The sequence below is a fragment of the Hemicordylus capensis genome, chromosome 7 (genome assembly GCF_027244095.1).
Source record: "Hemicordylus capensis ecotype Gifberg chromosome 7, rHemCap1.1.pri, whole genome shotgun sequence".
NCBI lineage: Eukaryota > Metazoa > Chordata > Lepidosauria > Squamata > Cordylidae > Hemicordylus > Hemicordylus capensis.
The window spans coordinates 11,465,340-11,491,886 of NC_069663.1; the positions used below are offsets into that span (position 1 = coordinate 11,465,340).

Here is a 26,547-nt window from a genome sequence, read left to right on the forward strand (position 1 = left end):
ACTGGCTTTCAAAACAGTTTGCAACTGAAATCAGTTTGCAATTACACACAGAGATGCAGTACAGTGAGTAGCAGTTGGCAACACAGTTGTGGTTGTGTCATGTTTGCCCTTAGATCCTGTGCCGTGAGACCCTGGAATGTGGTGTAGGGCAGTCTTCTTCATTCTGAGGCCCAGGGACTAGCCCCTAAATGCCAGGAATATAAGAACGGCCCTGCTGGATCTGGCCCAAGGCCTGTCTGGTCCAGCATCCTGTTTCACACACTGGCCCACCAGATGCCTCCAAGAAGCCCACAGGCAAGAGGCGAGGGCATGCCTTCTTTCCTGCTGTTGCTCCCCTGCAACTGGTACTTGGAGTCATCTTGCCTCCAAGGCTGGAGGTGGCTTATAGCCACCAGACATAGTGCTTTGTGACTAATTGTTTGTTGGGCCTGTGCAAAGCTTCAGGTGAGGCGGAATACTCTGCACACTCCCCTAGCACCATGCAGAGGCGACTGTTACCACCCGAAAGTGCTGCACTTTGCCCAGCACTGGGCAAACCCAACCTTGAAGAGAAATTGAGCCCCAGCACCATCTTGGAAGGCATGCATGGAGTGCTGGGAAGTGTGGCCCTCCCGGGACTGAGAAAAGTGCGGCGCTGTGCAGAGGTCAGCACAGTGGGAAATGGTCCTCACGGTGAAGGTTTGTTGCCACGGTGGCCCCTGTGCAAAAACTAGTGAAGATCACTAGTACATGGTGTAAAATTCAGTGACAGGGAAATGTTTGCCTTCTCTCTTTTTAAGCAACCTTTCTGCTTAGCTAGAGGGAAAGCAAAGGTTTTCCTCCCACTGAATGTTATATCCGGTACTTGTGACTTTCACTAATTTTCAAGCAGGGAGCCTTAAAGTTTGAAACTTAAGGGTTCAAGGTTGGCTTAAAACTGTAGACTTTGTGACCTCCCAGAAGGCAGAATAGCAGTGATGGTAAGCAGGATTTCCAGGCAGTTCTCCAGGATTCTTTTCCATTCTGACCTGGAGAGAGCTGGGGCCTTCTGTATGCAACCACAACTGACCATCCTTTGCAGATTGTCATCTTGGGAGATCTGTGCAGAGCACGTGGGAAGCCAGAACCCTAGTTAATGTGTTAGGACTCGGTTCTAGTTCTCCAGGACAAGTAAACAGGTAGGGTGGGGATGAAAAGCCATACCAAGAGAGACCAGGCTGGAGACCTAAGCCTTTCTGCAAGAGAGGCAAGTCCTTGCCTGGATTTTGCAGGAGGCTTTCTAAATTGCCCTAGTGCTCCATCCACTTGCAACTGGTCGACAAGCAACAGGTAAGACTAACTTGATGGTTTTCAGGCTCTGTTCCAGAGAAGCCTGAAGTTCTGGAAAGAGATCCCACAATTCGTGATGACAAACAAGCTTCTCTGAAAGTCAGCCCTAATTATGCAGCAGCTGAAGAGGATTGAATGAATTCTAGGTCACACTCTTGGTTCTAGGGGAGCCCAAGCTCAAATCTCCAGATGTTGGACTACAATTCCCATCATCCCCATCCATAGTGAGCAAAGGCCATTGTGGCTGGGGATTATGGGAGTTGTAGTCCAACAACATCTGGAGATTTGAGCTTGGGAACCTCTGACTTAACATGCCTCCCAGAGTTATCTCCAAAGTTGCAGGAATTGCTAGGCTGGTGAGAGTATATTTTTAAAAAGCCCCCTCCCTTCTTAACTTTCTACATTCATAGTGTGGTGTAGGCTCAGCTCTGGAAAAGTGGGTCGCAGGACCTCAATACTCCACTTTAATGACAGCTGTATGCTGGATTCTGTTTCGAACACAGACCCAGCTTCCCCAACCGGATGCTCTACATTCCAGCTTGTCTTTCTGAGCCTTGGAGAATGGGACTCCAAGCCACCTTTATTCATATACTATTTGAACAGTAGCATTGGTGTATGCTGCTTTGTAGCGCAAGGCCAAAGATCTGTTACATATCTAGAAGACTTTGTGGGTCTGTTTGTGCAAAATAAAATCATACTTCCTGATTACCTGCAGATACCAAATTTTGCTTACACAGTCCTGCCACTTAAAAATCAGCTGAATGCACTTCTTTTTACACCAGAATCTATTGGGAGAAAGTTTTGGTTTTTTAATTGGGTATTTTTTAAAAAAGTAATACAGAATGTAATGATTCTAGTTGCACTGTTATTGTTAACAGATTTTTTAACACTCAATGATTATCAATAATTCCAAAATGACAGAACTTTTTCAGCTTCAAATTTACTATGACCAAGTTTACCATATATGGTAATTACTGTATAAAATGAGTAATGTTTGAAGTTGAAATCCTGCAAATGTCAATCTGTTCTTTTTCTTCCCTTTTGCAAGCACATTAATGAAAATATGTATTACATATATTTCATTTATTGAACGTTTCTATAAGTCTAATCTGTGCAAAATGACTTTACCTGGTCAATGATGGGTCTCACCTACTCATAATCTAAGCAGAACAGAAAGATGAGTGCTGCCTGTGGGCAAATGGAGTTATGTACCCTTAAGGTGAATGAGTTCAGTCAGGAGTTCTCAAACTTGGGTCCCCAGATGCTGTTGGATTATAACTCCCGTCATCCCCTGCCACAAAGGCCACTGTGGTTGGGAATGCTGGGAGTTGTAATCCAACAACATCTGAGGACCCAAACTTGAGAATTCTTGGATAAGCATAGGCTTCATGTAAAAGGTGGAGTGTGAGGCATTAATAACCAAAATTCAATCTCAGGTCTTGTTGCACCTTGCTTTCAGGCCTCCAGCAGCACAGATGCCAGCTTCATGGAAAGGGAGGAATTGTCAGGTTAGTGCCACCATCAGAGCTCATCACTTCACCCTGAGTGGATGAAGGAAGGTAGAGATCACCTGCAGGTTAATGCCACCTAATGTATGTAAACTAGGCTGAGAAGGATTCAAATCTCCAATTGGCTGTGACCTTATTAAGATGCTAGCTAAGCCACTGTCTCTATCTTGGTCCCTATCTGTTATTGACCTATCTTATAGGCTTTGAATGCTCAAAAGAGCTATATAGATGCTACGTAGCAATCTCAGAAGAGGACAACTACTAGTCATGAAAGCTAGGTGGAATCTGAGTGTATGGAAGCAGTCTACCAGATGCTGGGGGCAAACTTGGAGGGGCTGATTCCTTCAGCCCTAACCTGGAGGCTTTCCAGAAGCAGCAGGCTGGCCACTGTTAGTATTGTGTTCCTGGACCTGAGATGGGCTTTGGGGCTTATCTAGGAGAGATTGTTTTGGGTGGGCTCTGAATGCTTGGTGCTAATGGGCTAATTCCTCTCCGCTCCATTTGGATTTGGCTTGGTAATTGCAAGTTCTCTGGGGAGTGTTTGGGAAAAGCTCATCAGTTTTTCAAGAGTTCGCTCCAGCCTTGTAATGTTGGCAGCTGTGCTGATGGTGCCACAGGCAGGGGCCTTATTATATTGTCCCTTGGGAATTATAGTTCCCTTATTGCATTGCCCTTGGCTTGACAGATAAGCAAACTCCCTGCCTCTGACCTTGCTTTTATCTAACAATCGACTATTGGGAGCATGGGCAGCTCCTGAACTAGGGTAGGAGAAGCTTCCAGCCCTAATGATTGTGAGGACACATGTGTGCATGTACATACATAAGGGCAGTTCACATGACCATAAAATGGGTAGGAGTTGAATCCTACTCTGTTTTGGAAACCAGATGTGCTCCCATTTTGCGATTGTGTGTTAGAGAAATACAAGGTAGGAGATGGGGAACTTGATCGTCTTGTCAGACCCCAGCTGGGTGGAACAATGTTGTTGGAGCTAGGACCCTGGCAGCATCAAGGTCCCCTGCTAACTGGGCAAAGAGGCACCTTTTACCGTGGTGATTCTCTTTATCTAGCAGGGGGAGAGTAACTGGCCCGATCCACCCCCAGCACAGTACCTCCAGTGACTGTTGCTGGTGTCTATCTTGTGTTTTTTTTAGAATGTGAGCCCTTTGGGGACAGGGATCCATCTTATTTACTTATTATTTCTCTGTGTAAACTGCCCTGAGCCATTTTTGGAAGGGTGGTATAGAAATTGAATTAATAATAATAATAATAATAATAATAATAATAAACCGTGGACCACCTAATCAGCTGTTGTAAAAAGATCACACAGACTGACTACAAACAAAGGCATGACAAAGTAGCAGGGATGATACACTGGAACATCTGCAAAAAATACAAGCTACCTATAGCCAAAAATTGGTGGAACCATAAAACTGAAAAAGTTGAAGAAAATGAAGATGTAAAAATATTATGGGACTTCCCACTGCAAACAGACAAACATCTGCCACACAATATACCAGATATAACTGTAGTCGAGAAGAAAGAAAAACAAGTCAAAATAATCGACATAGCAATACCAGGGGATAGCAGAATAGAAGAAAAAGAAATAGAAAAAAATAACCAAATACAAAGATCTACAAATTGAAATTGAAAGGCTGTGGCAGAAAAAGACCAAAATAATCCCAGTGGTAATTGGCGCCCTGGGTGCAGTTCCAAAAGACCTTGAAGAGCACCTCAACACCATAGGGGCCACAGAAATCACCATCAGCCAATTACAAAAAGCAGCTTTACTGGGAACAGCCTATATTCTGCGACAATATCTATAACAGCAGCAACAAGATTGACAATAAAATTCAGCCATCCCAGGTCCTTGGGAAGGACTCAATGTCTGGATAAAACAAACCAGTCAATAACACCCGTCTGACTGTGTAAAATAATAATAATAATAAAATAATAATTCAGCTCTCAGCTGCAATGTCTCACAGTGACCATGGGGGAAGGGTCATGGATAAGAGTGCAGGACTCCTCCCCTCTTTGTTCTTATAGGGTTAGTCTCTATTTTATCTCTCCAGAGATGGCTGTTTGTTTTGGTCCCTCTCTTCAGCTACAGCTGAAATTAAGCTGCAGGCTTTTTCACATTGCTTTGTAACCTTTTATTTAAATAAATAAATTCTTGTAGTTCTTTAATACCAAAGAACTGTCTCCAGACCTCTTGCTTTGCTGCTTTCTCACCAAACTGGTTTTGCTTTGCTATTTGGGGACTGAACTGCCATACTTCCCCTACAAATTTTTCTTCAGAATTCTGGGATGGAATTTGGGGCTTGACAACAGTGTTCCCTCTAACAGGAATTTCCAGATGTTGTTGACTGCAACTCCCATAATCCCCAGGCAAAAGCCACTGCAGCTCCGAGGGGATTCTGGGAGTTATCGTCAACATCTGGGAATGCCTATTATAGGGAAGACTCCTTGACATACTCATTCTACCCAGCTGGGGCTTGACAGGTGATCATGCACATGCACTCCACCTTGTTTTCATCGAATACATGGTAGCAAGACAGGAGTATATCCAGCCCACTGAAACTGGGTAAGATTCATCTCATACCCAGTTTATGGTGGTGTGAACTACCTTATGTTCCACACATCTACAGTAGTACAATTCCTATCTGTAACCTGCATTTGATGGGACCTGCATCCAAGTTCACTTTTAAAATTGCAACCCATGGATGTTTCTGCAAGGCTAAGGGGTGGGGGGTTAGCATTAAAAAAATATTTACATTTGTACCTACAGAACAGCAGGTTGTGAGCACCAGATCTTCATGCTGACTCTGCATGTGCAAAAAAATTACTTCGAGGTGAAATGGCTTTCAAATGCATATGCAGTCGTAGCTCTCTGCAGAGAGGATGGGAGAAGCAGCGGGGAGGGGCGTGCAGAACCACAGGTCCATTGGACATGCCATTCTGCGTTACGTCTGAAGGTGGCCACTCCCTATTCAGACAGTTTAACAAGTGTACAGTCTACACAGGCACAAATCTGTACACAGGTACAGTTACCCACATGTTATGTTGTACATAGGTACAGCAGTATCCTTCCTAAATGCATCATGGTTTTGAGGGGCTTGTTCACCGTGAGGGTCACTTTTAGAATGAATGGCGGTAGAGTCACACAAAAACAACTGTGTGCAGAGACGTCTGAACACAGGTACAACATAACTAGGCTGTCCGCATGATCATAAACTGTGAAGGAGATGAGTCCTATCCAGTTTTGAGAGCTGGGCGCATTCCCATAGTACAATCTTGTGTCAGATGAAAACAAGCAAGGAGGTAGGCAGCTTGATCGTCTAGCCGCAGCTGGGTACAAGCAACACACCCTACCCAGGTTCCAGTCACAGCTTTTGAACTGGGTAGGCGGAAAAGTCATCCTGCCCAGCTGGGGCCTGACAGGCGATCAAACTCCTCAACCCCTACTTTGTACTTCTCTAACAAACGATCACAAAACGGGTGTGCATCCAGCTGAAACTGCGTGGGACTTGTCACCTACTCAGTTTATGGTCCCAAGAACTGCCCTAGTGTTTGACTAGAGTTACAAATTCTGGCAAAGGACATTTCCGACCCTCAGTCATGATCTCCCCCACCCCCACCTCGCCCCGAGAATATACGGAAGCTGGCTCTTCCCACTTCAAAGTGCTGTTTCTGGGACATCCCCATGAGCTGTCTGGGTGTGCTCAAATGCTCTTGGCCTGCACCCTCGTCACCCCTCATCCCACCCAGTGCAATTCTGTGTCATTGGGATAGGAGGCTACTAAGGCCCTCACCACATGTGTGAGTGAGTCACCTGATAGAACATGCGTTTTTGCCCTCACCACATGCGCACCTCAGTGAGTCACCTGATGGAACTATTCACTCTCCAACCAAAGCGGCTGAGTGATAACCGGCCCCACCCATCCCATCCCATCCCCATGTGAACCAGGGATGCATCACCCAAGGCCCTAAGAGCATTCTTCAATGAATGCTCTTTTTTTCTTCTTGTTTTTGGCATTGTCGGAAGAAAGGAGAAGACGTCTCCTGGCAAGTGCCGACAGGTTTTGTTTGGAGAGTGAAACTTCATTGTAACTCCACAGCAGGCTGGTGTGGATAATTACAAAGGGCAGATGAATGTTCAGATAAATGTTTGTTAAAGCCGCTCTGTGGTGATTAGATAGAAAAAGGCAGAATTGACAACCTTACTGGTTGTCCTGGGAAATGAATTTGAAGACAGGCATATGGGGTGTGGTGTGGCTGTGACTGCTGCATTGAGAGTTATCTTCCTTTGAAGGATACAGTACAGGGGGTCTCAAATGGTGGCCTCCAGGTGGACTACAACCCCCATCATCCCCAATCACGATGACCAGGGGTGATAGGATTGTAGACCGACATTTGCAGGGCTGCTGTTTGAGTCACTGATCTTCGGCATAGGAGGTGGCCTTCCATTGAGCTAGACACTGGTCTATCTAGCTCAGGGCTGGCCTAGCTGAGACTCTCTAGTTGTTGTTAAACTACATCTCCCATCATCCTGACCCACAGGGGATGATGGGCATTGTAGTTCAAAAACTGGAAAGCCTCTGCTTGGCCACCTCTTCCCATTCCAGCATCTTTTAACTGGAAATGCCAGGGATTGAAACTGGGACTGGCTAGCTGTTTTCTCGAATATGTCTATTTCTCTCTCTCTCCTTCCCACCTTCATTCATTCATTCATTCATTCATTCGATTTCTATACCGCCCTTCCAAAAATGGCTCAGGGCGGTTTACACAGAGTAATAATGAATAAAGAAGATGGATCCCTGTCCCCAAAGGGCTCACAATCTAAAAACAAACAAAAGATAGACACCAGCAACAGTCACTGAAGGTACTGTGCTGGGGGTGGATAGGGCCAGTTACTCTCCCCCTGCGAAATAAAGAGAATCACCACATTAAGAGGTGCCTCTTTGACAAGTTAGCAGGGATCACTTTAGAGCCAGAAGGATCCCCAAGGCAATTTGGGCTTCATCAAAAATTGTCCTATGCAGCAGCAGAAATGGGGAAATGGGCAGTCCAACCAAAAATGGTGCCCCACAATATCCCTATTGAGACGTTAGGTTGTACCTGTCTTCAGATGTCTGTATATCTATGTACCTACATGTTGTTGTGTGAATGACAATACCTGTGTTCCTTTCAAATGTGACCCTGAGTATAGGCCCCGTCAAATGCAGGGGAGGTGTACTGATGTACCTGCGTTCAGCATAACTTGTGAATAACTGTGCTTGTGTACAGCTTTTTGTCCTTGTGTTCACTGTACACAGATTGTACAAGTGTTGAACGTAATGAGTCAACAGGGCTCATGTGGAGCTGCTGTCTACCAAGTCAGACTATTAGTCCTTCTTGCCCAGCAAACCATGCATCCTACCCTGAGCTATGGGCCATCCTTCTTACCAGTTTATCACATGTACAGACATACCTACACCCCTCTTGACAGAGGGCTTGAGCAGAACAGGAGCCACGGAATGAGTAGCAGATGGTTTCTGTGGCAGTTTAACAACTCTACGCAGCAAGCTCAACCACTCTGAGTTCAGGAGAATCTTTGATGTCTGTAACTGATTATCCGGTGTTCTCAGTAACACCATCATGGAGCCCAGTTCCTTACACTTGTGTCTAGACAGAAATGTAATTAGCAGCTTAATAAAGCAAGGTGGGTAGTTCTCCAGCTGTGAAGGTGTAGGGGCATTGGCATAGGACAGTGGCCGGAGTGTCGTGAATGCTTGGACTCTGGGAGTGACGTACCGGCTATTGGAAGATCAGCAGGCACCGAAGCTGCTCTCTCTAGCCCTCGTCAGACAATGAGCCCTTTCACATGATCAAACGGGGGTGGACTGGAGGGGAAGCAGGAACCTACCTGCTCCCCCACAAACAATTTGAAACTCCATTGGGCTCTGCTGCTCACATGCCCACAAACGCCACAGCGGCATTCTTCAGGGCTGCAACCAGGAGCTGGGAATCCACCAATATCCCACAATGCACCGCGCACAGTGCATTGGGGAAGCATTGTGCTGCTTGGCCACTCTTTCCCTCCGCGTTATTGTGAAGATGGCTGCTGGCAGCACCGAGTCCAGCGAGACTGGCGAGAGAGGCAGGAGGTGCGTGCTTGTTGTACGGCCGCACTTTAGACCTGTCAGTGACTGACCAGGAGAGAGATCTTGGGGTCGTGGTGGACAGCTCGTCGAAAGTATCCACATAACGTTTTCATTCTGTGAAAAAGGCCAGCTGTGGAAAAGGCCAATTCTACACTTGGAACCATTAGGAAGGGGATTGAAAATAAAACTGCTAATATCATAATGCCTTTAAACAAATCTATGGGGTAGCCACATTTGAAGTGCAGTGTACTGTTCTGGTCACCATTCCTCAAAAAGGACATTATAGAAATGGAGAAGGTACAGAAGAGGGCAACTAAAATGATCAAGATAATCATGCCTGGAGCACCTACCTTATGAGGTAAGGCTACAATACTTGGGGCTCTTTAGTTTAGAAAAAGATGACTGGGGTGACATGATAGAGGTCTATAAAATAAAATTATGCATGGTGTGGAGCGAGTGGATAGAGAGAATCCCCCCCCCCCCGCTCTCTTATAACACTAGATCCAGGGGTCATCCCATGGAACTGATTGCCAAGAAATTTAGGACCGACAAAAGGAAGTACTTTTTCACACAACACATAATTAACCTATGGAATTCTCTGCCACATGATGTGACAGCCAGCAGTCTAGGGCTTAGATAAATGCATGGAGAACAAGTCTGTCAATGGCTACTAATCTAAGGGCTATAGGCTACCTCCATCCCAAGAGGCAAGATGCCTCTAAATGCCAGTTGCAGGGGAGCAATAGCAGGAGAGAGGGCCTGCCCTCATCTCTTGCCTGTGAGCTTCCCAGATGTTGTCTAGGGCCTCCACACCCCCTGGGGCCCCCCAAATTCTCTTTAGTCTGTCCAGGGTGGTGGTGTTTTGTCCCCTCAAGAACCAACATGTTAAAAAATGATGCTTAACTTGCGGGGGGCGGGGGGGCTCCAAAGGCCTTTAGGTCCAGGCTCCAAAATTGCCTAGCTCATGCACCTCTGGTGGCATCCTGGAAGGTAAAACTGAGGCCCCTTCATAGTCAGCCTCATTAAGTGGTGAAGCCTTTCCTGGTCTGTACCTCTTTCCACACTGCACAACTAACTAGACTGAACTCCTCTCATTGACATGCTGGTGTTGTAGGTTCGTGAAGTCCCTGTACCCCTGAATGACTGAATATTCAAACACGAAAAAACCCTCACCTCCTGCAACCTGAAGTGCTACATTCCAGGAAAAACTGTACTACTTGATTCTTCTGATTATCTAACCCAGCCCTAAGTTTAGAAGGTGGAAAGGCAATTGCAAAAAGTCTGTTACTGGCCGAGTAGAAAATGCAGGCTAAAGAATGCTGTGTATGGAATGATGTCGCTTTCTGGAGCAGGAGCAGAGATTGCCTGGGACAGGTGTTTATGCCCTGCCCTCTGGAGGGGAAAGGAAGCCTTTTTGAGCTCATAGTCTGTAGCCTACTGCTTGGCTTCAGCTTCTGCTCAGGCCAGGGGCCTCTTAGTCCAAAGGTCTCTGAGCAGGGAGCATTTCTGCATCCTTAGCAGTTACCCATTCATTCAGTTCCCAGGTGAATCACTGCCGCTTCCTTTTAAGGAGAGGCTGCATGGCAGGAAGTGGGGGAAGGCTTCATTCAGCGCTTCTTCACCACGCCTTGTTCTTGCTCCAGGCTGAGACGCCAAGCCAAAAGCCGATCCCAGCAGCTGTGCTCAGCAGAGGCTCTGACAACTCTCCCAGCAGCTGCCTGATCCCTCTCTGAGCCAGATTCCTTGCCCAGCATTCCTTCCTGCGGCCCCCAAGATGGCAAGGAACCACCAAGTGCAGAAAGCCAAACTGGCTGAACAGGCCGAGCGCTACGAGGACATGGCTGACTTCATGAAGGCAGTGGTGGAGGATGGAGGCGAGCTCTCCAATGAGGAGCGTAACCTTCTCTCGGTCGCCTACAAAAACGTGGTGGGCTGCCAGAGGTCTGCCTGGAGGGTCATCTCCAGCATCGAGCACAAGACCGAGGAAGGAGATGACAAATCCCAGCTGGTCAACGAGTACCGGGAGAAGATTGAGAGCGAACTGAAGAACGTTTGCAATGTCGTCTTGGGGCTGTTGGACAAGCACCTCATCCCAAAAGCCAGCGACCCGGAGAGCAAGGTTTTCTACTTGAAGATGAAAGGAGACTACTTCCGCTATCTGGCTGAGGTGGCCTCAGGAGATGACCGCAAGCAGATCATTGACAATGCACGGAAAGCGTACCAAGAGGCCATGGACATCAGCAAGAAGGAGATGCAGCCCACAAATCCTATCCGTCTGGGCCTCGCCCTCAATTTCTCTGTGTTCCACTATGAGATCGCCAACACCCCAGGAGAGGCCATTACACTGGCCAAGACCACCTTCGACGAGGCCATGGGGGATCTCCACACGCTCAGTGAAGATTGCTACAAAGACAGCACCCTCATCATGCAGCTTCTCAGAGACAACCTCACGTTATGGACAGCGGAGTGTGCAGGAGAAGAAGGGGGAGAGGCCGGCGAAGAGCCAAAGAACTGAACTGAGCAGACCCCCCCAACACGACGGTAACTCCCCATCTCCACCCACTCTCTGTTTTGTTTCCTTTCCCAACTTGTTCTGTTTTTATAAGATGTGTCTCCGCTTTCTGGAAGCTCCAGCTGGATTTTCAAAGCAAAAGGGGACTGCTTGATATGCATGGGGACTCGAGCGCTTACCTGACCCTCTTTGTGGGGCAGCTTTGGGAGTAACCCTGTTTCTTGCCACCCTTCTTTCTGGTATGTGACCCCTCCCCCCCGCCAACTCTATATAAGCTCTTGTGTCTGATCCAGCATTTGGTTAGCACGAGAGTCTTCCCGACCTATCATGGAAGACTGAGGTATATTTTGCTATTTAACTGTAGGGGTTAAAAAAAAAAAACAACCTCTACAGAGAACTTTAAATATTGTTTTGCGTGACAAAGATACAAAATAATGGCTGAACAGAATGAAGCAAGAGTTGTCAGTCTCCTTTGCTTGTTTTATTCTGCAGGGTTTTCGCACTCAGGGCATCCTGTCATAATAAAATGGGGGGGGGGTGGCGGGCCTTTAGGAGACTCTTCGGAGTGAGTTGAGCATACACTCTCAAGAGGGCCTCTGGTTATCACGGTGTTATGCCTGAGCTGGTTTGCTACAGTGTCCTTCCTCAATAAAAGTTCACTTTCATGCCTGTCTTTTGTAGTTCTGGTCTTCAGTTTCTCACTGCGCAGGGTGGTCGGAGGCAGCAGCCAGCTCCCACACTTTGGCATGCTGTAGAGATGTAGAGAGGAGCTCTCCCCAAAGGCACAAGCCCAAGCAAGGAGAACAGGGAGCAGGTTGATACATGCAGGGGCAGCTTTTAAGCTTTTCTGCAATCCGAGGCGCTCCTGCGTGCTTTGAGGGGAAAGGTGATGCCTGAAGCAAAAGCGGCACAACCTGCAAACACGGCTCGGCTTTCTCTGTGAAAGAACGAGGCGAGGGTGGAGTAGCAGAACCTCCCTGGGGAAGGGCTCTCGGTGACAGGAATGGCTTTGATCTGGGAGGAAAAGGGAGGGTGCCACTTAGGCAGGAGAGGAACACGTGCTTCCTTTCTCGGGGCCAGGAGTGGCTATCCCAAGGGTTCTCAGATTCGGGTCTCCAGATCTTGTGGTACTACAACTCCCATCATCCCCAGCCACAATAGCCAGTGGATGGGAGTTGTAGTCTAACAATATCTGGAGACCCAAATTTGAGGACTCTTGGGCTGTCCTTATTCATGTGGTAGAGAAGTCAGAGACAAACACCAGTCCTTGCTTTTCAGTAGCTTTCAGATTCAGATAAATCTTGTACATTAATTCACCTGGTGGAGAAATATTGCAGAATATTCGGGGGGAGGGGGTGGAGGCTTGTCTTAGGATATGCACTCAAGTCTATGTGGGGTGTTGGCAAGACCTATTGGTTTCCCACAAGAACAGAGGGTGTGACCAAGAACATAAATTAACATTGTAGGAAAAGTTTGAATATGGTGGACGAGCAGAGTTTCAGGTAAGTTTAAACACCAGTATGGATCTCCTCAGTGAGGAAAGCCTGAAGAACTTCCAAAGAACCCCATGATTCCTTGGAACACACTTGGAAAGCCCAAACTTTCCACTTGTTCCTGACTTCTGGTACCCTTGGAAGAAAACGTTTAGGAAGTTGCATAGTATCTGTCACAAGGCAGGAATCATTTGGATGACTCTCAATTTTCATTTCATTTTTAAAAGAGCAATTTTCTCGTGTTCACAGTTGTTTTAAACAAGCCTTTTGAAAATAATGTTGGTAGTTTTTGCCCAGGATGAGACCAAAGAGGATGTGACTTCATGCTGTCGGCCGCTGGGACTTCTCCTCTAGGCACAGCTTTGCCATTGGTCTGATGTGTGTATAATCCTAGCGGCATGGAAGCCACAGCTATGCTTCTTGTTATATGCTGCTGCATGAGTAATCCTAAACTGAGCAGGAGGAGTCCATGCTGCAGCGCCTCACAGATCCTCCAGAAACTGGGTCAACCAGGCTGGTCTGAAAAGGGACTACAGTGTGGACTCTTCTTGTGTTACATCGGAACATAAGAAACTGGTCCATCTACTGTATTGTCTACTACACAGTGGTGGCAGCTCTGCAAAGCTGCAAGCAGGAGTCAGGAATCCTGCCCAGCCCTACCTGGAGATGCTGCCAGGGACTGAACCATTTGCATGCAAGCAAGCAGATGCTCTTCAACTGAGCTACGGCCCTTTCCCTAATGGGAAACGGTGCTCACATGTCGCCCCCTCACCCAAATGCAAACCAAGGCAGACCCTGCTTAGCAGAGTGGAGAATCCGTGCTCGCTACCATAAGACCAGCCCGCATCCCCTGGTCTTGTGGGGCAGCATGGAAAGGAGGGCCACTCCCACAGCACTGGGAGCACATGAGTATCAGGCCTCTTGTCTCTTTTTACCTTGAAGTTCCAGTTCCTTGTCCACCTTTTGGCATTAGTCTTAAAACACTCCAAATTCTGCCTCCCCGTTCCCTGAGAAAAAAGGACAGAGTTTGCCGACAAAGCAGACGTGCTGGATTTAGATAAGAACCTGCCATATATGAAAAACCATTTGCAGGATTTTTGTGGTTGCAATATTTGGGAATTCTATTTAGCAAGGAACTCCATCCCACTCCTCTTCCTCGTCCCCTCCACTAAGAATTCGAAACAAAATGAAAGTCACATTCACTGTGGTTTTTAGGGGCCTCAGTGGGCATTCTGGACATAATTCACTGGGAATGTCTCCTGCACAAAATCTAATTGAAATGAACAGGAACTGCTCTAGAACAGTTAACTTCATTTCCATGAATTTTCACAGTTTATCCCCCTTCTGGGGGAGCCCACCCAATGATTCTACAACACAAAAGTGGGTCATTCAGCTCAGCTTTGATGGATGGAGTTGATGGATGCTGGGTGGCTGTCCTGACATTCCAGGGGCAACTTCCCACTGTCTTCATCCTTCTTGGAGGCATTATGATATATTAACCCTTCGCACCTGATGCTTTAGGGCATGGGAGTGACTCAAAGTCTCATGAGAAGCATCCTTTAGCATGAGACGGTTTCTGTTACATCCTGGATGAAAGCCAACTTGAGTTCTCCACCCTACCCACCCACATCCAGCTGCATATGGATCTGATTTTCTGTCTAAAGGACTACACTGCTGTTACACTGAAAATAGTAATTTTAGGAACCACCCCTCCTGATACACAAAAGCATAATTATTTTGGCCTGCAAGGATGTGACAGATCAATCAAGGGCCACCTAGTCTGCACTCAAAGACTGCGACAAGACATGGGGATCTCGCCCATCTTCTTTGGGACATTCTGTAATTTCAGTGAGAGGTCACTATATCCTGACTGGCTTGGTCTCTATGAATCTTATGTTTCCAAATTAGCAGTTGATGCTTTTCCACTGCATGATTACCTGCTTGTTGCTGTAGATCAAATGATCTACACGGCTCCAGAGGAAAGCTAGCGATCTTAGCCTCATGTATCAGAGGTTCTGTAAACCATTGATGGTCTCTGTGATGGACACAGCTGCACCTATATCAGTGGTTCTTAAACCTTGTCATCTTTAAGATTACAACTGGGCCAGCACCTTTTCTTACCTTGTGGCCACCATGCGAAAGGTAAAGTAAAGGTAGTGTGCCATCACCTTCACCTGGTGGCAACCATAGAGCCCTGTGGCTGTCTTTGGTAGAATACAGGAGGGATTTACCATTGCCATCTCCCACGCAGTATGAGATGATGCCTTTCAGCATCTTCCTATATCACTGCTGCCCAATATAGGTGTTTCCCATAGTCTAGGAAACATACCAGCGGGGATAAGAACTGGCAACTTCTGGCTTGCTAGTCAAAGATGCATTTTAAAAGGCTTTTGAATTAAAACTCAAGTGGCTGCATTTTCCCTCTGTGGCAGTCATCCAACAAAGCCATCTGAATCCATGTGGAGGAACCAAGCACATTGCTAGGGCCATCTTTAAAGCTGTCACATACTGAGTCAGATCCTTGGTCCCCCTTCAGCAGGTGATGGAAACTTGAAATAAATTCCTGGCCCTTCAGCATTTTCCTCCAATTATATTCATTGTGGTCTCAGAAAAACTGCACCAGAGATCAGTGGTGGTCACCTGATCACAGTTTAAGCATTAGTGGATTATCACTGATCACTGCCTCTCAGCCTAATCTGCCCTGTGTCAAAATAACAACAGCAACAACCAGATTGGCCTACATGAAAGAAGAATGTAGGCAAGATTCAAACCAAGATGAGAAGAAGAAAAGAACAAACAAACAAAAACCCGCCCACGGGACATAAATGTCCTAGGAGAAGCTGAGAAGATATTTTAATTGTAAAGGTGGTCATGGTTTACAGTGGATTCTTATACTTTAAAATCTGATTCCCTGATTACAAATTTTGTAACTTTTAATTTTCCATTTAATATTGTGATTCCCTAATTACAAATTTTGAAAACCTTTAATTTTCATTTTACATTGTGATGACTTTGGTTATAACCTGAATTGGAAAATTCCCATGTTACACTATTGTTGTAACGGGTTCACCTATTTAACAGGTAAGCTATGTCAATTATAGATTTATCCATAAAATCTATAGTTTATAGACTTATCAATAAAATCTAGAGTTTATAGACACCCAGAAATGAATCTACACATGTATTTTCTATTTATTTTATACACCATATTTTACACATTTATATTGTTGATACAGCTTCTGATGGCATTGACTCTTAGCACCCGCAACCCTACTGACCACTGGGGCACTGGAGTAGAGATAGTGAGCAAGGGAATCCCCTTATTTTTTTTGCCCCAATTTTCTGTTTGCATCTCTACTTCCCCTTTGTTAGACTGATAGTCTCAGGTTTCATTCTCTCACCTGGAGAGAGAGAGGTGTCTTCTCCCTTCCCCTCTTCCTGTATGTAGCTAGCATCAAGGCATGCAGGCCTTATCCATCTCCCTGACTGATGTCCTAAATACTTTATTTAGAACTGATGAAGAGGGCCATGTCTTGAAAAAAGCACATAGATGAAAGGTGCCACTATGTTTGAAGGGCACAAGAGAATGGGCTAGTTATGCTGAAGTAGTTCCCAACTCAATACATGATAGCAGACAGGCTGACCAAGCTGCTCGGGGGTAGGATTAAATGGACAGTTTTCACAATTTATTTATTTCTTACATTTATAACCTGTTTTTCCTCCGAGGAGCACAGAGCAACGTACATGCTTATTTTTATCCTCACAACAACCCTGTGAGCTAGGTTAGGCTGAGAGTTACATGACTGGCACAGAGTCATCCAGTGAGTTTCATGGTTGAATTGGGATTCAAACTCGGGTCTTCTAGGTCCTAGTCCAACACTCTAACCACTATGCTATGGGAAGTGGGGCCCCCAGGGATTTGTGCTGGGACCAGTGCTCTTTAACTTGTTCATAAATTATCTAGAAGTTGTGGTAACCAGTGAAGTGGCCAGATTTACAGATGATAGAAAACTATTTAGGGTAGTGAAATCCAAAACAGATTGTGAGGCTCTCCAATAAGGATCTCTCCAAACTGGGTGAGTGCGCGACAAAATAGCCATGTGGTTCAATGTAAGCAAGTGTAAAATAATGCATATTGGGGCAAAACAACAACAATACCCCAACTTCATATATACACTAATGGTCAGTCACTGAGCTGTCAGTGACTGACCGGGGAAGAGAGCTTGGGTTCGTGGCGGACAGCTCATTGAAAGTGTCAACACAGTGCACGACAGCTTTGAAAAAGGCAAATTCTGTGCTAGGGATCCATGCTAGGGATCATTAGGAAGGAGATGGAAAAAACCACTGAATCTTAAGAAAGATATTGTAGTGCAGAAGAGGACAATCAAAATGAGGGCCTGGAGCACCTTCCTCATGAGGCTACATCATCTGGTGCTTTTTAGTTTGGAAAAGAGGCAACTATAGGGAGACATGATAGAGGTGTATAACATTATGCATGGAGTAGAGAGAGTGGTGCAGTGGGGAAATGCTTGACTAACAAACAGAAAGTTGCCGGTTCGGATCCCCACTGGTACTATATCGGGCAGCAGCAATATAGGAAGATGCTGAAAGGCATCATCTCATACTGCGCGGGAGGAGGCGATGGTAAACCCCTCCTGTATTCGACCAAAGACAATCACAGGGCTCTGTGGGTGCCAGGAGTTGCCGAGGGCACACTTTACTTTTATTTTCTCCCTCTTTCATAACACTTAATAATTTTTTCTCCCTCTTTCATAACACTAAAACCAGGGGTCATCCCATGAAACTAAAGACCAGCAAAAGGAAGTACTTTTTCACACAGCACATAATTAATAACTGAATTCTCTCCCATGGGATGTGGTGATGGCCACCAGCTTGAATGGCTTTAAAAGGGGCTTAGACAAATTCATGGAGGACACATCTATCAATGACTACTAGTCTGGTGGCTATGGGTCACCTCCAGCCACAGAGGCAAGATGCCTCTCAATCCCAGTTGCAGGGGAGCAACAGCAGGAGAGAGGGCATGCCTTCACCTCTTGCCTGTGGGCTTCTCAGGGGCATCTGGTGGGCCACTGTGTGAAACAGGCTGCTGGACTAGATGGGCTTCCTTGGGCCTGATCCAGCAGGGCTCTTCTTATGTTAACTAACTCCATGTATCCAGGCAATATTAAGGAGCAGTGCTCTCCCTACTTGTGCAGTTTCGCTGCAGATGGGGTAGATGAAGAAATCTCCCCTCCAAGCTCTCTAACAGATCTATCATGCACACATATTATACAGACTCATGCAATCATCTCCACACCCGAGTCGCCTATATCCCCCCTCCCCTTTTTAGAACTGTCGGGATGCCATCTTACCTGGTTGCCTGGGTGGCCCTGTGGAGAAGGGCATAATTCTCCGGAATTAAATTAATTAATTAAACAGAAGCGGATTCTCCAAGGCTGCAGCCAGGAGTAGCATGATGCAGTGCAATATGCCTCGTTTGGTTTACGGAGGACTTTTGCACACGTGTACTGTAGTGCAAGAGAGCAAGAGCACATTTATGCCAATTCCTGGGTTTTATTAACACAGCGACGCACAATCTTCCTGCCAGGAACACAGGAGAAATTGCAACAGGGGGTGCAGCTGCCCTGCCACTCGGGGGTTACCACCCCCTCTCCTCCACCCCACCCTGCTCCTGCATCCTTCCCAAAAGGATCTGGCTGGTCATTGTGGAGAATGGGGAAGGATGCTGAACTAGCATCTGGGCCAGGGGTCTGACCGGAAGGGCTCCTTCTGATTCTCAAATCACTAACTGCTTTTGAAAGCACCCGCTCTGTTTTTTTAAAAAGGCGCTGTTGCTCAAGAAGCACAATCCCAAGGCCTCTTGGGGTATGTAGAACTAGTGGTCTATTCTTTAGACCCAGGGAAGGACCATCGCTCAGTGATACGGCTCATCTGCTTTGCATGCAGTAGTCTCAGAATCCTGGCCATCTCCTGGGAAAGACTCCTGCCTGCAACCTTGGAGAAGCTGCTGCCAGTCTGTGTAGGCAATACTAAGCTAGATGGGCCAATGGCCCGACTCAGTATATGGCAGCTTCCGATGTGCCAATGGATTTTTTGGGATGGAGCAGTAGCTCAGCGGTGGAGCCTCTGACTTGCATGCACGAGATCCCATTTTCAACTCCTGGCATCATCTCCAGGTAGGGCTGGGAAAGACTGCTGTCTGGAACCCTAGAAAGCTGCTGCCAGTCAGACCACAGTTTCTCAACCACCGGTCCCTGGACCGCTACCGGTCTGCAAAGGGTTGAGTGCTGGTCTCTGGCTGGGAGTCAACACCCCCCCCCCACCAACAACTGCAATCAAGGCATTCACTTCCTCAGTTTTGCACATGGCACAGAAGAGGAAGAGTAGCAGCATGGAGGTGCGGAAAGGGAGTGAAGGTGGACATTCCTTGGGGGAGGGGGAGCAAGCACGAGTACCAAGGAGGGCTGAGGGAGGCAGCATGGTGCGGGGGAGAGGCAAGATACCATTTTGTGCATTCATGCAAAAGGGAAACTGGATGAATGGCACTGGAATGAAGTGATCATAGGGCAGGGGCGTAACTACTATCAGGCCCTGGACTTTGAGAAGGGGCCCCATTTTAAAATCAGGTCTCTAGGCCCACTGCAACCTTGCTACACCCCTGCATTGAAACGCTGAAACATTGAACCATTGAAGCTTTGAACCATTGAACCATTGAACCTTTAAACCATTGAACCTTTAAACCATTGAACCATTTGTACCTTTGTACTTTTGTATGTTTGTACCTTTGTACTTTTGTACCTTTGCACCTTTGCACCTTCAATCTTTTGTACATTTGTATCTTTGTATCTTTGTACCTTTGAACCTTCAATCTTTTGTACATTTTTACCTTTGTACCTTTAATACTTTGTACATTTGTACCATTGTACCATTGTACCTTTGTACCTTCGATCCTTTGTACCTTCAATCCTTTGTACCTTTGTGCCATCGATCCTTTGTACCTTCGATCCTTTGTACCTTTGTACCTTAGAACCATTGAACCTTTGTACCTCCGTACCATTGTACCTTTGTACCTTCAATCCTTTGAACATTTGTACCTTTGTAACTTTATGCCTTCAGTCCTTTGTACCTTTGTGCCTTTGATCCTTTGTACCTTTGTACCTTCGATCCTTTGTACCTTTGTATCTTTGTACCTTCGATCCTTTGTACCTTAGATCCTTTATACCTTTGTACCTTTTTACCTTCAATCCTTTGTACCTTTGTACCTTCAATCCTTTGTACCTTTGAATCTTTGTACCTTCGAACCATTGAACCATTGTACCTGTACCTTTGTACTTTTGTACCTTGGTACTTTTGTACCTTCGAACCATGGAACCATTGTACCTTTGTACCTTCGATCCTTTGTACCTTTGTACCTTTGATCCTTTGTACTTTTGTACCTTCGATACTTCGATACTTTGATCCATTGTACCTTTGTACCATTGTACCTTTGTACAGTTGTACCTTCGATCCTTTGTACCTTTGTACCTTTGTACCTTTGTACCTTTGTACTTTTGTACCTTTGTACGTTCCTACGTTCAAACCTATGTACCTTTGAACATTTGATCCTTTGTTCCTTTGTCCCTTTGTCCCTTCGAACCTTTGTACCTTCGAACCTTTGTACCTTCGAACCTTTGTACCTTGTACCTTTGTACATTTGATCCTTTGTACCTTTGTACCTTTGTACCTTAGATCCTTCGATCCTTTGTACCTTTGTACCATTGTACCTTCGATCCTTTGTACCTTCGATCCTTCGATCCTTTGTACCTTTGTATCTTCAATACTACTTTCGAACCCTTGTACCTTTGTACCTTTGATCCTTTGTATCTTTGTGCCTTCAATCCTTTGTACCTTTGTACCTTTGTACATTCAATCCTTTGTACCTTTGTACCTTCGATCCTTTGTACCTTTGTACCTTGGAACCATTGTACCATTGTACCTTTGTTCCTTCGATCCTTTGTACCTTCGAACCATTGAACCTTTGTACCTTCGAACCATTGAACCTTTGTACCATTGTGCCTTCGATCCTTTGTACATTTGTGCCTTCGTATCTTTGTACATTTGTACATTGTACCTTGGTACCTTCGATCCATTGTACCTTTGTACCTTCGAACCATTGAACATTAGTACCTCTGTACCTTTGTACCTTCGATCCTTTATACATTTGTACCTTTGTAACTTTGTAGCTTTGTACGTTCGATCCTTTGTACATTTGTGCCTTCGATCCTTTGTACCTTTGTGCCTTCAATCCTTTGTAAGTTTGTACATTTGTACTTTTGTACCTTCAATTCTCTGTACCTTTGTAGCATTGTACCTTTGTACCTTTGTACCATTGTACCTTCGATCCTTTGTACTGTTGTACCTTTGTACCTTCGAACCATTGTACCTTTGTACCATCGAACATTTGTACCTTTTCCCCATTATTCCTTTGAACCTTAGATCCTTTGTACCTTTGTAACTTTGTACCATGTACCATTGTACCTTTGTACCTTTGATCCTTTGTACCTTCAATCCTTTGTACCTTTGTACCTTTGTACCTTCGATCCTTTGTACCTTCGAACCTTTGCACCTTCAAACCATTGTAACTTTGTACATTCGATTCTTTGTACCTTTGTACCTTAGTACCATTGTACCCTTGTACCATTGTACCTTTGTACATTTGTACCTTTGTACCTTCGATCCTTTGTACCCTTGTACCTTCGATCCTTTGTACCTTCGATCCTTTGTCCCTTTGTCCCTTTGTACCTTCGATCCTTTGTACCCTTGTACCTTTGTACTTTTGTACCTTTGTACCTTTTTATCATTGTACTGTTCTACTTTTGTACCTTCGATCCTTTGTATCTTTGTACCATTGTACTTTTGTACCTTTATAGCTTCCTACCTTTAAACCTTTGTACCTTTTATCCTTTGTACCTTTGAACCATTGAACCATTGTACCTTTGTACATTTGTACCTTTGTACCTTCTAACCTTTGTACCTTTGAACCATTGTAACTTTGTACCTTTGTACCTTTGTACCTTTCTACATTTGTACCTTTGAACCTACATTTATACCTTTGTAACTTTGTACCTTCGTTCCTTTGTACGTTTGTATCTTCGATCCTTTGTACTTTTGTACCTTTGAACCTTTGTACCTTTGAAACTTTGTACCTTCGACCCTTTGTACCTTTGTGCCTTCGATCCTTTGTACCTTTTTACCTTCAATCCTTTGTAACTTTGTACCATCCTACCTTCAAACCTTTGTACCTTTGTACTTTTGATCCTTTGTACATTTGATCCTTTGTTCCTTTATACCTTTGATCCTTTGTACCTTTGTACTTTCTAACCTTTCTACCTTTGTACCTTCAATCCTGTGTACGTTTGTACCATAGATCCTTTGTACCAGAGATACTTCATACCTTCGATCCTTTGGTAGAAAGGTACAAAAAATTGAAGGTACAAAGGTACAAAGGTTCGAAGGTACAAATGTACAAAGGGACAAAGGAACAATGGATCAAAGGTACAAAGGTACAACAGTACAAAGGATCAATTGTACAAAGGTACAAAGGAACAAAGGATCAAAGGTACAAAGGTACAAAGGATCAAAGGTACAATGGTACAAAGGTAAAAAGGTACAAAGGACCGAAGGTACAAAGGCTCGATGGAAACAAAGGTACAAAGGATAGAATGTACAAAGGTACAAAACTACAAAGACAAAAAGGTACAATGGTTCAATGGTTCGAAGGTACAAAGGATCGAAGGTACAAAGGTACAAAGTTACAAAGGATTGAAGGTACAAAGGTACAAAGTTAAAAGGATCAAAGGTACAAAGGTACAAAGGTAAAAAGGATCGAAGGTACAAAGGTACAAAGGTACAGAGGTACAATGGTACGAAGGTAAAATGCTTTGAAGGTACAAAGGTACAAAGGTACAAAGGAAAAAAGGGTCGTGGGTACAAAGGTACAAAGGATCAATTGTACAAAGGTACAAAGGAACAAAGGATCAATTGTACAAAGGTACAAAGATACAAAGGAACAAAGGATCAAAGGTACAAAGGTTCGAAGGTAGGAAGGTACAAAGGTACAAATGTACAAAGGATCGAAGTTACAAATGTACAAAGCTACAAAGGATCGAAGGAACAACGGTACAAAGGTACAAAGGATCGAAGGTACAAAGGTACAAAGGATCAAAGGTACATAGGTTCGAAGGTAGGAAGGTACAAAGGTACAAAAGTACAACGGATCGAAGGTACAAATGTACAAAGGTACAAAGGATCGAAGGTACAACGGTACAAAGGTACAAAGGATCGAAGGTACAAAGGATCGAAGGTACAAAGGATTGAAGGTAAAAAGGTACAAAGGTTCAAAGGCACAAAGGTTCAATGGTTCAAAGGTACAAACGTACAAATGTACAAAAGGACAAAGGTACAAAAATACAAAGGTACAAAGGTACAACGGAACAAAGGATCAAAGGTACAAAGATACACAGATACAAAGATACAAGGGTACAAAGGTTCTAAGGTAGGAATGTACCAAAATACAAAGGTACAAAGGTACAAAGGATCAAAGCCACAATGGTACAAAGGATAGAAGGTACAAAGGTACAAAGGTACAATGGATCGAAAGCACAAAGGTAAAAATGTACAAAGGTACAATGGATCGAAGGTACAAAGGTACAATGGATCAAAGTTACAAAGGGACAAAGGGACAAAGGAATGAAGGTACAAAGGTACAAAGGTACAAAGGATCAATTGTACAAAGGTACAAAGGAACAAAGGATCGAAGGTAGAAAGGTACAAAGGTACAAAGGATCGAAGGTAAAAAGGTACAAATGATCAAAGGTACAGCTCTACAAAGGTACAATGGCACAATGGTACAAAGGATCAAAGGTACAAAGGTACAAAGGATCAATGGTACAAAGATACAACAGTACAATGGTACAAAGGTACAAAGGATCGAAGGTACAAAGGTACAAAATTACAAAATTACAAAAGAATAAAGGATCAAAGGTAGAAAGGTACAAAGGATCGAAGGTACAGCGCTACAAAGGTACAATGGTACAAAGGATCAAAGATACAAAGGTACAAAGGTACAAATGTACAAAGGATCGAAGGTACAAAGGTACAAAGGTACAAAAGTACAAACGTACAAATGTACAATGGTTGAATGGTTCGAAGGTACAAAGGATCAAAGGTAAAAATGTTCAAAGGTAGGAAGGTACAAAAGTACAAAGGTACAAAAGATCAAAGGTACAAAGGTAGAAAGGTCGAAAGGTACAAAGGTAGAAAGGTCAAAAGGTACAAAGGTACAAAAGTACAAAGTTACACAGGTACAAAGGATCGATGGTACAAAAGATCGAAGGCACAAAAGTACAATGGTAAAAAGGTTCAATGGTTCGAAGGTACAAAGGTACAAAGGTACAAAGGATCGAAGGTACAACGCTACAAAGGTACAATGGTACAAAGGTACAAAGGATCGAAGGTATAAATGTACAAAGGTACCAAGGATCAAAGGTACAAAGATGCAAATGATCGAAGGTACAGAGGTACAAAGGATCGAAGGTACAAAGGTACAATGGTTCAATGGTTCGAAGGTACAAACGATCAAAGGTACAAATGTTCAAAGGTAGGAAGGTACAAAGGTACAAAGGATCAAAAGTACAATGGTTAAAGGTACAAAGGTACAAAAGTACAAAGTTACAAAGGTACAAAGGATCGATGGTACAAAAGTACAAAGGTACAAAGGATCGAACATACAATGGTACAAAGGTGCGAAGGTACAAAGGTAAATTGGTACAATGGTACAAAGGTACAAAGGATTGACGGTACAAAGGGACAAAGGGACAAAGGGACAATGGTTCATTGGTTCGAAAGTACCAAGGTACAAAGGATCGAAGGTACAAAGGTACAAAGTACCTTTGTACCTTTGTACCTTCGAACCATTGAACCATTGTACCTTTGTACCTTTGTACCTTTGTACCTTCTATCCTTTGTACCTTTTGTACCATTGTACCTTTGTACCTTCGATCCTTTGTACCTTTGTACCTTCGATCCTTTGTATCTTTGTACCTTCGAACCTTTGTACCTTTGTACCTTCGATCCTTTGTACATTTGTACTATTTACCTTTGTACCTTCCTACCTTTGAACCTTCCAACCTTTGTACCTTCGAACCATTGAACCTTGGAACCATTGAACATTTGAACCATTGAACCTCTGAACCTTCGAACCATTGAACCTGGAGCACACACCAGCCCCCTGCTAACTGAGCAAAGAGACACCTCTTTAAAAGTGGTGATGATTCTCTTGATTGAAAGGTGGGGCCTGGGGTGTGTGGAGGCCCTGGACTTTGAGAGGGGGCCCCATTTTAAAATCTCGTCTCTGGGCCCACTCCAACCTTGCTACACCCCTGTCCTAAGGATTTGATTCCCAGCGCAGTTTGTGTCCAATCCCAACTAATTTGAAACCAGCTGCCTGTTTTGGCCAAGGCACCTTGAGAGGGAATGCTGTTTCCCTTTTGCATTGGTGGGGCATTGTGGTCCCTCGGCCCCCTATAACCACCTGGTCTGCACCACCAGTGGAAGACGGAGGTCCCCTTTATGACCTCTCCAGGTGTGGGGGACAACCTCTGGCTGGGATCATGCCGCGGTGAGGGCTAAGCGGTGGAGGGAGGGAGGAGGGCTGCCTTGGCTCGCCTCGCAGCGACCCGTGGGCAGCATGTGGGACCACGTGAGCTGCGTGGCCCCAAAGGCAGGCTGGTGTGATTGGCACATGCGGGGGAATTGGGAGGGGGCACAGAAGCACGCACTGTGAGAGAGGATGGGGGAACACCTGCTACACTTTAGTGCACAAGCACAGTGGTGGCAGCTCTTGGACCCTGGCAACCTTCCCAGCGCAGTCCGGTGCACCATTGCCTCACCCAACCTGGACAGTGCCTCGTCTCCCCAGTGAGGAAGACGAGGCATCCACCGCTACCACGCCCCACACTATCTCAGAATTGCCCCCTTCCCTTTAACATCAGGTCCCCACTGCTCTTCTTCACATTTTCTTTCACCATTAAAAAACAACAAACCACCACCCATTCCCAGCACCTGCCACATAACTGTTTTTAAGGAGTTTTGGAGGAGCTGCATGGATTTCATTAGGTCTGCCTCACAAAGTGCACATCTAAGAGCAGGATCCAGATCAAGCCAGGTGATCATGACCAAGCAGCATTGACACAAATGAGAGATGACTAAATTAATTTCAGTGGGTGGTCCTGACTAATGTGGTCTGGATTCGGCCCTGTAACTCCACCTCCATCAAGACAGGGTTAAACTGTAAACTTTGGGCTCTACTGACAACTTGCCCAGCTCTCCTCTCCTCACCTCCTTTTTGCTTTGCTTGACATCCAGCCTGATGAAGAGTTTTGGGGGATTCAAAAGCATGCTTGTGTGTTGTTTTCATTGGCCCCATGTAGCTTTTCTAATGGCCCAACATCCCTTGTCCATTGAGTAATCACAAGCACCCCCACCCCGCACATACTGAAGACATACTGGAGACATATTTGTTCACC

The 26,547-nt window shown here is 45.1% G+C and overlaps 1 protein-coding gene across 2 annotated transcripts; it reads left to right on the forward strand.

The window, feature by feature from the left end:
* The first annotated feature begins 7,724 nt into the window (after nucleotides 1-7,724).
* SFN (stratifin) lies at nucleotides 7,725-12,141 on the forward strand. 2 transcript variants are annotated; one of them, XM_053266760.1, is made up of 2 exons: nucleotides 7,725-9,314; nucleotides 10,071-12,141. In XM_053266760.1, the coding sequence occupies exon 2, from the start codon at nucleotides 10,731-10,733 to the stop codon at nucleotides 11,469-11,471; it is 741 nt and encodes a 246-aa protein (XP_053122735.1). In that variant the 5' UTR covers nucleotides 7,725-9,314; nucleotides 10,071-10,730; the 3' UTR covers nucleotides 11,472-12,141. The 2 variants fall into 2 exon arrangements, with proteins under 2 accessions (XP_053122735.1, XP_053122736.1); XM_053266761.1 differs by having other exon boundaries at nucleotides 10,600-12,141.
* Nucleotides 12,142-26,547: the final 14,406 nt, after the last annotated feature.

What these genes read in the sequence shown, in the direction of transcription:
- SFN (XM_053266760.1), top strand. Translation starts at nt 10,731, where the DNA reads ATGGCAAGGAACCACCAAGTGCAGAAAGCCAAACTGGCTGAACAGGCC.